The sequence below is a fragment of the Priapulus caudatus genome, unplaced genomic scaffold (assembly GCF_000485595.1).
Source record: "Priapulus caudatus unplaced genomic scaffold, Priapulus_caudatus-5.0.1 Scaffold117, whole genome shotgun sequence".
Lineage (NCBI taxonomy): Eukaryota > Metazoa > Priapulida > Priapulimorpha > Priapulimorphida > Priapulidae > Priapulus > Priapulus caudatus.
The window spans coordinates 186,767-198,614 of record NW_014577178.1 but is presented as its reverse complement, the minus strand read 5'-3'; the positions used below and the strand labels follow the sequence as shown (position 1 = coordinate 198,614).

The following is an 11,848-nucleotide window of genomic DNA, read 5'->3' as shown; positions in this document are numbered from 1 at the left end:
ATCTCTATCTCTATCGCTATCGCTATCTCTAGCTATCTATCTCTATCTCTATCTCTATCTCTATCTCTATCGCTATCTCTATCGCTAGCTTTCTATCTCTATCTCTATCTCTATCTCTACTCTACGCTATCGCTATCTCTATCTCTATCTCTATCTCTATCTCTATCTCTATCTCTATCGCTATCGCTATCTCTATCTCTATTTCTATCTCTATCTCTATCTCTATCTATATCTCTATTTCTATTTCTATCTCTATCTCTATCTCTATCTCTATTTCTATCTCTATCTCTATCTCTATCGCTATATCTATCTCTATCTCTATCTCTATCTCTATCTCTATCTCTATCTCTATCTTTATCTCTATTTCTATCTCTATCTTTATCTCTATCTCTATATCTATCTCTATCGCCATTTCTAACCCACCTGATAACAATTTTGGTAACACACGGTACATTGACATTGGAAGTACACGTTTTCCTCGTCCGGGAACCGGAATGCTCTAAAGTGGAAGAACCATGCTGTCTGGCCCGATCTCAACTTGTGCATGTGGATTGGCTCTCCGACCAACTTTTTATTTGCTGAGCATCTGGAAATACGTGTAATTCTTGTAAGTGGTCATGGATTGGCATGATGGATGTTTAAAAAAATATTTACATTTAAGGCCTTACCATTATTTACATGACAATTGTATTATTGTACATATGTTTGAGCAATTAAGTAATAATTCCGTTTATTATTATATATTTCCGATAATACCATTGGTACATGATTGAAGGCGTTTTAAGCTGTGTAATAGACAGCTATACATGCATCACAATTATCATAGGTAAAACATAAATATAAGTAAGTATATATACCCGTCGTCATTGATCAGGTCAACCGTTGTATGCTTCCCACCGTAATGGTCGTAACGATCGTAAGCGAAGCAGTTGCTGACACTCAGGTCGAAGTAATCTGAAGCAGAAATTCATTTATGCTTAACAAACAGGACTTGAAATGGCTTTTTTTTTTATCTATAATGGTTGCATCGATTCCCATTTTTAGTTAATGCCTATTTTCTGCCGCTAGTGCACGAAATTACTGATAACAAGACTTAGTATATATTCTGTGTTAAATATTGACTTACAACTGTCCTGCAGGTAAACAACCAGGGTAGCAGTGCCTCCGAGATTCAACTCGCTGGTTCCGTAGTCCAGTGGATCCTTGCCCTTGACGATTTGCATCCAGCAGGAAGGCAGTGCAACAGTAGCTGTCTCCAAGGTTGAAACTTCTTGCGATAATCTAAAATAACGAAGCGCTCTAAATTATAACAATAATCCTACTTACGATCTCTTTTGATAATATACAAATTTTGATAGCAGACTGATATTATCAAGAGTCCATAATAGAAAATTACATTTTCTATTATGGACTCTTGATAATATACACACGCGCGCAAGCATGCAGTGTGTGTGTGTGTGTGCGTGCGTGCCTGCGTGTGTGTGCGTGCGTGCGTGTGTGCGCGCGCGTCTGTACGTGCGCGGCCGTACGTGCGTACGTGTGCGCGCGTCTGTGTGTACGCGTCCGTACGTGCGCGCGTGCGTGAGCAAGCGAGCGTACCTGCCTGCCATGGGATAATTTAAACTTCTGGCGACAGTCTAAGAGAACGAGTCATATAAAGGCGTTATTAGTTATTCTACCATACCTATTTTTTATATTTCACCTATAAAGGGCATCTATACAAATTATGTGAGCGCTCGCTTGTATTCTGTGGAAGTACTTAGAACAAGAGGCTACTTACGGGACTGCGAGATCGTAGTACACGGTTCTTGCCGTCATTCCAATAAATTCGCATCTGACTAAGTAAGATTCGTCGAAACGGTCCAAGAATCCCCAGTCTTTCTTCATTATGATGATTAAATTTTCCGCTTTGTGTGATGCGTATTCCGTGTCCGACTGCAGTAAAAAAAGCCCCCCAAATGAGCAATGGCATTGCTACACATAGCAAATGAATGCTAATTCGTGCCCATCAGTGCTAAAGCTGTAAATACTCTAATTTTCAACTTTGAAATCGAGTTTTCCCATTCTAACTATGCTTACCATTGCTTTGTTGGTTGTTCCACATTTTTCCATTGGGATGTCAAAGTTCACGAACTTTGACCCATCTCCAGACACCCTGCATAAGCTATCGCTGTAGTGATTCCTGCTGTACACAACTCCGGTAAACCCGTGTTCAAATCCTAGCTTCACTTTCATCTCATGGTCGTAAATGTCACAATTGACATCAATATCTGTAAATCAATTAAAGTTTAATGTTTTTTTAACAATGAAACCAAGTGTGAAACCAATATCTTGCTAACAATAATTTCATTAAATTCCCTGTTCATTTTTTATTTAAATTCATAAATAACAACTGGGCGCACGGTTGCTCCAGTTCCGGTTTCCGTTCCGGATCCCCGGATCCTTTCCGGGCCGACGTCGGCCGATCCTCGCGTTGTCGGGCAACTGTTGTGCGCTCGTCGTCACGTGCGTCCGCGTCCGTCGCACCTCGTGGCGCGCGTCGTGCGCGTGCGTCCGCGTCGTCGGCAACCTCGTGCGCGCGTCGTTTGCGTGCCCGTCCGCGTCGGTCGGCAACCTCGTGCGCGCCGTCGTCGCGTGCGTCGCGTCGCCGTCGCTCAGGCAGACCTCTCGCTGACACACCGCCCGCCGTAGCGATGCGACCGGATGCACCATCCGGTGCGCGACGTCATCGATTAGCTCGAGAACGGCACTGGTGATCCGCGCGCCGTCTGGCGCCTTTTTTAACGCTCCGCCGTTCGAACCCTCGTACTGGGCGACCGCCTCTCAGGCGCGTCGCCCGCGGCCGAGTGCCGTGCAACGGTGACGTCCACGAGTGAATTCCTTTATTATTAATTTGCGGTAAGATACAAAACTAGCCACACGCAGATCTACACTCTCTCTCTCTCTTCTCTCTCTTTCTCTCTCTCTCCTCTCTCTCTCCTTCTCTTCTCTCCTCCTCTCTCCTCTCTCTCGCATACTTTCTCTCGCGCTCTGCGCTGCTCTCTCCTCTCTCTTCCTTCTCTCCCTCTCTCTTCTCTCTCTCTCTCTCTCCTCTCTCTCTCTCTCTCTCTCATTCGCCGTCCTCCGTTCCTCTTTCGCCATTTTCTGCCCACCCCGTTCACTTCTCTCGTCTCTTCTCTCCTCTCCTCTCTCTCTTCTCTCTCCTTCTCTCTCCTCTCGTCTCGTCTCTTTCTCTCCACGGTCATACCTGAGGGTTAGGTTGACTACTGTGGCACAGCAAGACAGGCGGTGAACGTAACTAGCAGCGGCCCGTGTATACCCACAGCCTGCAAAGATAAGTTCGCAAGATTAACTAAACAATGTAAACCGTGAAACACAATCACCGACGCTCTCTTTTGCGGTCTACCGCTCACCTATCCGGAGAAACCATGGTCTAACTCCCTTGCGGTAGATTAGTGTTTTGTCTGTGACGCTTCACGCTGATGTAGGTCAATCGTGCAGTAGGTCGTAGGCCGCTAATGGCAAATGTCGCTAGGGGAGGGGGAAAAATTTTTATGATTCAACCGTGTGATTAATGTATGGACGCGACGCGCAGCTCTGATCGACGTCCATAGTGGTGGTAGAGGTGAGCTGAGTCAGGGATGAAGGACGGATAAGTGAGCAAGAAGAAAGACGTTAGGGTTATATACGATTATCACCGCGCTAAGCTTATTTTTATATTCTGCTCAAAACCATTCTAGGGGAGCAGCTGCCCTTGCTCCGGCCCTGGTCGTATTTGATCAAGAAGGTAATATCAAACATCAAAATTCACGACATTTCACAGCGTCCTTGTGAAGCACCGATGCACACCGGTGCAATAGGTCGCAGTGTATATGTTTGCTGTGCTTTCGGGCGATGAGCTTTTCCACGCATCTGGCTGGTCGAATTAGCGAAACATGAAAATCAGAAGCGTCATTCATGTAGCATGATAAACCACAGGCGAACGGCGAGCGGCACGCTACGCACGACAGACAACGACACACTGTAGCACACGACGAGATCACATTACACACACACACACAGCGACACACACACACACACATCACACACACGACAGCACACCACAACACACATGCGACACATACCGCGTGCGGTGTGTGTCGCTGCACTCACGCACGCATCCGATCCACAGGGTCTGCGCGCGCACACACCCGCACACGGTCACGCGGCGCAGCACACCGCGGCGGAATGCCAATACTCTTCCACATCATACAGACGGCGATTTCATGTGCACATAAGGAGTACGCATACCACACCTGAAGACCTAAATTTCCTTGAACGTTTCGCCCTTGCATTGATGTTTATAATGACTGCAACGTTAGTTATAAAATATTCATGGCAAGGTAGTTCCCTACATGCGTCTAGGCGTAAATACACGCACACGCGCGCGCGGTATCACATATTGTATATAAGTTATATATCATAAGAATGAACAAAGAAAATGAGGGAGCCGCGATAAATTTAGTAGTTAGTATAGTGAATTACTATGTTCAATCGAAGAATCACTTTTCTGTAAAGATAATTGTTCGAATTTCTCTGTCTTTGCTTGATCATGTGAACGACTCGCTGCAGATACGTCTATATCATTAAATACCGCGTATCTTTCCTTGATGTACGCGTACGATTAAGCCCGGTTACTTCTTTCAGGTGCGCGAACGGCTATAAATCAGTTAAAGGTAAACTATAAACTACCTACAGGTTTGCATAACAAAGTCATCGAACTGTTAATTAAGTGTTCAGTAAACTCGCCATATTAGTTTTTGCAGCAACTAGTTTGCTAGGGTGGTTGGGTGTGGGTGGGGTAATTTCCGCATCTATACCAGAAATTAACAGTTTACCTGACTGTCACCTGTCAATATATTTAGGGATTTCATGACCGGAATGGCATGATAGGCATGTAAATGTAAGATATCGGCGGTTTCACAGCAATGAATAATGGTGACTTTATGGGTCAGAGAACCTGCTCAATATTAGTTTGCCCGCATGTCTAGATCTTGCTAGGGTGTTTGGGTGAGTGGGTGGGGGTAAATTTCCCGTGATGTAACATGAACATAAAAAAACAACTGTTACTAGAAGATACAAATTGCTGCACTATCAATGGCTAAGCTAAATTAACTTAACTAACGCATCAACGATATATTTGGTTAAAGGTAAGAAATATCTGTGGGCAGGTACGATTGAAATGAAGTTTGAGAAATATGAAGAGTTGATATTCAGTAATTATAGTTCGATGCCAGCGTTTATTACCAAGACGCCAGGGATTACCAGGTTTACTGGACTTGTCTAACCTGTAATCATATTTAGGGATTTCCAATGAGCCGCGAATGCATGAGACGCCTGTAAATGGTAAGATCATCGCGTTTTCACAGCAATAATTAAGTGATCTTTCTAATAATGAATGATAAAACTATTATGGGTTCCTTAAGTTCGTTGTTCGATCCACTCTTTCCTTTATTCGATTTCAATTATTTCATTCATATTCTTTTGCTCCACGCCGGTCATTCATTACTTCACTCATTTGGATTCTTGCGTTCCCCCACTCTCCTTTCATTCATTCATTCAGCTCACTCAGACATTCGTTCTTTCCTCACTCTTTATTCTTCTACGTTCGTCTGTTCATTATCGTAGAATTTCTATGCTACCAATATCCAAAAAGCGTAAAGATTACGTTCTCCGACAGCTTTCCTCGCGCACATGCATCATGATTCCTACTCATCTTCTATTCGTACACTTCGCTGAAGGCATCGTATGAAGAAATGTTCACTCATGCACTGTTTCACACACTGGCTACATGCCATGGCTGGGTTACACGCTCTCGCCGCGGTTCACTTTTAATCGGCTTACCGCAAAATAACGTACTACTACCGTTATCATGAACGATGCAAGAAGTGAGAGCACGTGTCATCGTGAATACGGACCAAGCGTTCTGATCGCGTGCGCGCGTGTGTGCGCGCGTGTCGTTGATGGCGAGTGCTGACCACCGTAGATACTAACAGTAGTATAGCGACGGCGTGATATGATTAAACTGCGCCGGCAGGTGTATCTGAACTTCCGACTAGGAAGTAACGTCGTCGGCCGTTTGAAGAGTGTGGTAGCGCGTGCCGACAGGCTTCATTCAGGCTGGATTGACAGCACTCTGTAATTGCCGGTTAACCATTGTACTAAGGTTAGGGGCCTCTGTACATTTCTATGTAACCTTATAGTGGCCCGCGTCTATTACTGAATTTTATCTAATGCGTATAAACAGACAAAAGTGTTGGATCTTACCCTATAAGTCCGCATAATCACGCGCACACAACATAGCATGGTTAGTGCACGCACACACCGCAAGCACGAGCCCTGCTGTAAAAAAAAAACTAGCAACGTTTGGTTAAGGATATTATAAATACGGAAAAAATGATCAATAAATAGAAACAAAATGTGGTCGCTAAGCAATAGCAATATCATTGAGCGCGAGTGAATTTACTGGCTAGTAAGTGTTCGTCCCGTTTTAGAACAAGCTCCTGTTGTGTGTTCTTTGACCATTAACTCTAAAAATACCCAGGGAGCTCCTTGTTTCTTCTAGAGATAACACGCGTCCTAGTAGCGTTAGGTACGTGTCTAGTTGCGTTCCTGCCGGCCCCACCTACACAGTGTTCTTGCGGCACATACACCGCGGAGTGGCAGAATCACACAACGTAACATTTCCGCTTTGTTTGAATTATTTACAGACTAATTCATCAGATTGCTTCTGGTTTCCGAATTTCTACGCACGCAGGTGCGTGGAACGAGTAAAATTGCAGATATTAACTTTTTTCGTAGGCCTTTGTGGTCCAGATATTACTACGAATTGTATTGGTTTTTAGTGAGCCCTCTCCAACACACAAGGAACAACACGAAAGAAAATGTGTTCTTGAATGGTAAACTGTTTTGACCAAACTGCATTTTAATATAATAATTCTATATATTTAATATATATGTCAATATAATTACCTCCGCGCAAACGGAGGTCATGCAAGTGCGCTGCGCGTGGTGTGTGTGTAGCCCACGCGCGGCGATCGATAGCGCGTCCCGAGTTCAGGCGAGTGCGATGCCCAGCATGCCCCAAGTGAGCGCGAGCTCCGCAACAGGCGCGTCAGTCGGCAGCCGGCCACCAGCGCAGCAACCATACATGCTTACATGCTCGCGGAGGTATGCACCTCCGTGAGTGGCCCTCTGTCTAGTTTGTGTGGTGTGTGTGTGTGTGTGTGTGTGTGTGTGTGTTGTGTGTTGGTGTGCTGTGTGGTGTGTATGTGAATGTGTCACATTAGCCTGTAGGTAGAGGGCATATAAACCGACCAATCACTCATCACGAGTTCGTACCTTATCATATCTAGAAATTAAATTGAATAGTTGTCTCGAGTCCATAGTACATGATTTGTGTACGTGGTGATAACTGAAAGAATACTACGAAGTTTATTACTGCACGTAACTCTTATCTCGCGTATTGTCTCACGTCATGTATGCAACTGTAAGATAGATACGGGATAATATATAAATGCTCGCCCTCCCCCCTGCGTGCCTCGTAGCTCTGCTAACCATTATAGCCTCTCTGATGTTTAAACTAGAAAAGACGTTCGCGCCTTAAGTAACAAGACGTCGATTTGATCGTTTTAGGGAACTATACGCGTCCTTGCGCGTCATTTGTTGACCTTAGTGTGCCTCGGAGTTATGCGTGTTTTTGTCTCTGTGTCCCCCGGTCGTTGCTCTGCCCGCGCCTGCTGCTGCCGGTACTGTTGTTGTTTTTGTTGTTGTTGTTGTTGCTGTTGTTGTTGTTGTTGTTGATGTTGTTTCTGCTGCTGCTGCTGCTGATGGTGGTAATGATGATGATGATGATGATGATGTTGCTGCTGCTGCTGCTACTATACTAGTACCACTACTACTCTTACGAGTTCCTACTGTCGTTGTTGAATAAATCATGTGGCGATACTATATTTTTAAAATGCTCTACACCATGTTACTGAGATAACGACCTTGAACTAACGAATGAAACTAATAACTTATCCTAACCGAATTATTAAATAAAAATTCCTTTGAGTGATAGCGCGATATCTCTCGCATCCAGTATTACAATGTTTGCGTTATTTATTTCAGATCATTAAAGCAATAGACGCGCACATGTGTTTTACATCAGATGATCATCATTTCCCGCCGAGTGTTGTTGCTGTTGGCGTTGTAACGAAAATCTGTGTTCAACGAGGTACGTACAAGCCCCTATGTTGTCCTTCTCATAGCACTAGTATAGTGATATTTACTGTGGATGTTGCAGGGTATATGCATGCGTGCGTCTGATATTCTGTTAGTACAGACAGACCAGTTCTATTGCACAAGAAAAAATGTGGTTCTTAGGTAAACGACAGTAAGTAGTTCATTATGTATTTGTTAAACCGTTTGTGAGTTTTATTTGCAGAAATTTAAATCAATATGTAATAAACTATATATGTTCACGTGTGTTGCATATGATCTGCAATATAATCAATTTATTAGTGAATATGGTTGGGATGTTACACGTACGCTATACGAGATTTCGTAGTGGAATAATGTAGTCTATGCCGTTTTTATGTTCTATAGAATGGTACACAACGATCATGATAGACAATCACATGTTTACGCGTTTTGGGTGATTGCATAAATAGGAACTGCGAACACTTCGGTGGTGCCCAATTAATTTATCTATTCCGTTCTATTTACACATACATCTATTGTTTCCTGTGTAATACGCAGTTTTGAAGATAACGATAATGCAAATAATGCGTGCGATGTGCAATTATCACTTAAGTTAGTATACTATAGGGCGGGCGGGTATAACTGTGAGTCTCATGACGTGTAAAAAAAGTCAGACATGCAACAGAGTCACTATATAAACACATTCACACAGTTTCGTCGGTCACTTCGTTTGAGCTTTTGTGCCAAAGGCGCGCATCTCGTGGTGATCGAGAGGCAGCGACACGACCTTATCACTTCGCTCTTGCGATACTCCGCCTAGGTTTAAGAAGAATAATGGTCCCGATTTATTTTAAATAAGATAAAATTGCAGTAGATGCTGAGAATAATACGTACGTAACGATGGGTTTTTGGCGATACTGCGGACATTATTTAAACTGAAAGGTTCAAGTGCCGTGCATAGCGCCTATGCAGTTTGTTTCATGCGTAAGCAACTTAATTATTAGTCCTCGTACACATGCGAGGTAGCAGTCCGACGTTTTACTAGCTCACTGACGGAAGAACACCAACATCTTCTGGTCTTTCCCAAAGTGTGTTCGCATTCTATGGAGTTTCTGGAAGACCCTCGTTAGAGTGTTCTGGGAGATAGATCAACTACGCCCCGGCCCAGAATAGACATACTCCCAACCGATACCAAGCGGAATGCGAGCTGCCTGTACTGACTAGATGGAACTGCACAGCGAATAAAAGCAACTTGCACGAGAATCAAGTATATATTCCCAGCTTGTGTTCCAGTCTCGCTTGCTTGCCCGTGCGCGCCTGTAGCTCTCGCTGCTCCTTTCGCTCTAACTGACCCTCTCTTTCTCTCTCTACTCTGCTCTCTCTTCATTCTCCTCTCTCTCTCTCTCTCTCTCTGCTCTCTCTCGCCCTCTTAGCCTATTTCACTGATCACGCCCTCTCTCCGCTCCTCGGTAGACTGCTCTCTCTGCCTCTCTCTCTCTCTCTCTTTCTAAACTTTCTCTTCTTTCTCTTTCTCTCTCTATCTATCTATCTATCTATCGTATCTATCTATGCTATCTTATCTCTCCTATCTATCTATGCTATCTATCTATCTATCTATGCTATCTATCTATCTATCTATGCCATCTAATCTATCTATCTATCCTATCGCGCCGGCGTCCTCTCTCCCCCTCTTTCTTATTCCTTCCCGTTACTCTCGGAATCGGTTTTCAGAGAATTCAAAATAATATTTAAAATGTGCAACGTACGTCATCCATTATACATAAATACCATACGGAGCCTAGTAATTCTACTTCAACAGACAGCTAAATAACATATCACGCTGAGGTGCTACCGATCCATTCATTATACGGCTTACCTTTATTACTAGATATTAGTTTTCTACTTTATATTACCTCATACTTTATTCTCTGAAACGCTCTATTTCTGTACCCTTTCAGTCGGCGTTACCACGCCCGGTGGCAGTAATGGATGTGTCGCATGATGTGCCCGTGTCCACCTAGATCGCGTGCGTCTCGGTAACTCACACAGGGCGACATTTGTGGGTGTCACCCATGATGCCGATGTTAGCGAAAGTCCAGCAAGACTCCGATACAGACACTGCGCAGCGTCGTAGAAACGCTCGTCCGAGAAGCGCGTAATGATCGGAACGAGAGTCGTTGATCATGATACGTGGCGAACCATGGCTGATGACGATGTCGCCGATTCCATATCTGCGATGAAACGCGCGCGACAGTCCGCAATGTCTAACACACACAACACACACACATACACATAGGCCTACCATATACTACACACATCACATCGCACACACACACACACACACACACCACAACACACCACCACACACACACACACACATCACCACACAACACCACACAACACCCCCCACACGCGCGCGCGCGCTGCGCGCTGCGCGAGCATGCATACTCATACACACCTTTAGCACGGCTAGCAGCAGAAAGCAAGCCGGCTCCGAGACGACCAATCGCTGACTGTCGTTGGACCACCTACTCCAACGATCTTGCATGGCTGCCAGCCACTCAGGTCATGCCTGTGTAGAAAATCATCCATGAACCGCCGCGTGCAGACTGGACGGATGATAACACTATAATCTACCACGCTATACGATCGTATATTATTGCTATATATCGTCTGTGTGAAACAATTATAGGAATATGTACGACATGGACAAAGTAAACTATAAATCGGTAATCTAAATCGAGCAGTACATTCTTCGAGGACACTTATTATCATAAATCACACGGAATTAACAAAGAACCGAGACGAGATTAACGAGTGATTTATTACCTTTGTAATCATGGTAAACTCCCCACTCGCGCTGTCCTGATACGTTACGTAATTAAAAGCATCTCCAATTTAAACTGCTATTCGCGCTATGTTAGCTTTACCTCGTTGTTAATATCGGCACCACTACTATACACAGCATTAACGCCCACGGCAAAAATTTGAGTGGGGTGTTGCTCAGAACGATTGCTAAATCGCTTAAGAGGTTAAAAACTGTCAAACGAGATATTGATTATCCAGGTAATATAGTGATAGCAGGATAATCCAAGAGTACGGCCCTAACTTGGAGAGTGAAATTCGCAGGGATTAAAATGTGTTTGAGCCGTTGGTGAACAACTGGCTTTAGGATAATTGAATTCAGAACTAGGCAACATGCGGATCAATCGTCTGACAACGGTTCGTCTTCTTTCACCTCGTATTGACGCCAGCGCCCTGCCGTGGGCGCCCGTAATACTGAACGTATACTAGCCTCGTTCATAGCTATTGTTCTATACCGAATTCCTTCCACTGCTCAGATGAAAAAACAGCACCAAGTACGGAGTTTTCTCCTATAAAGGCCGGAGGTTCCGGCAGCGTTAGTCAGGTCCGACGTACCACGACGGCATTTACGTCCTACATGTAAGATTAACACGAATCAGCGCCCCTATATACTGATTAAGCACGATCGTAGTGTCCGTATGCACCTACGAATATTACGACAATCTTCTGAGTACCCTTGTTGATTCGCCTCTGATTAGCCACAAGTCCCTCTCGCGCTTAACACTGACGTTGGCGAGAGGTGCTCCTACGACGGTGTAAC

At 44.4% G+C, this 11,848-nt stretch overlaps 1 protein-coding gene across 1 annotated transcript in view; it reads right to left on the bottom strand.

The window, feature by feature from the left end:
* The window catches only part of LOC106805559, a 23,923-nt gene that overhangs the window by 2,390 nt on the left and 9,685 nt on the right, over positions 1–11,848 (bottom strand). The window contains exons 6-8 of the mRNA XM_014807205.1: positions 1,127–1,281; positions 858–954; positions 424–586 (exon numbers count right to left, since the gene is read on the bottom strand). Of these exons, the coding sequence (XP_014662691.1) occupies positions 424–586; positions 858–954; positions 1,127–1,281 (415 nt within the window). The remainder of the gene's footprint in view (positions 1–423; positions 587–857; positions 955–1,126; positions 1,282–11,848) is intronic.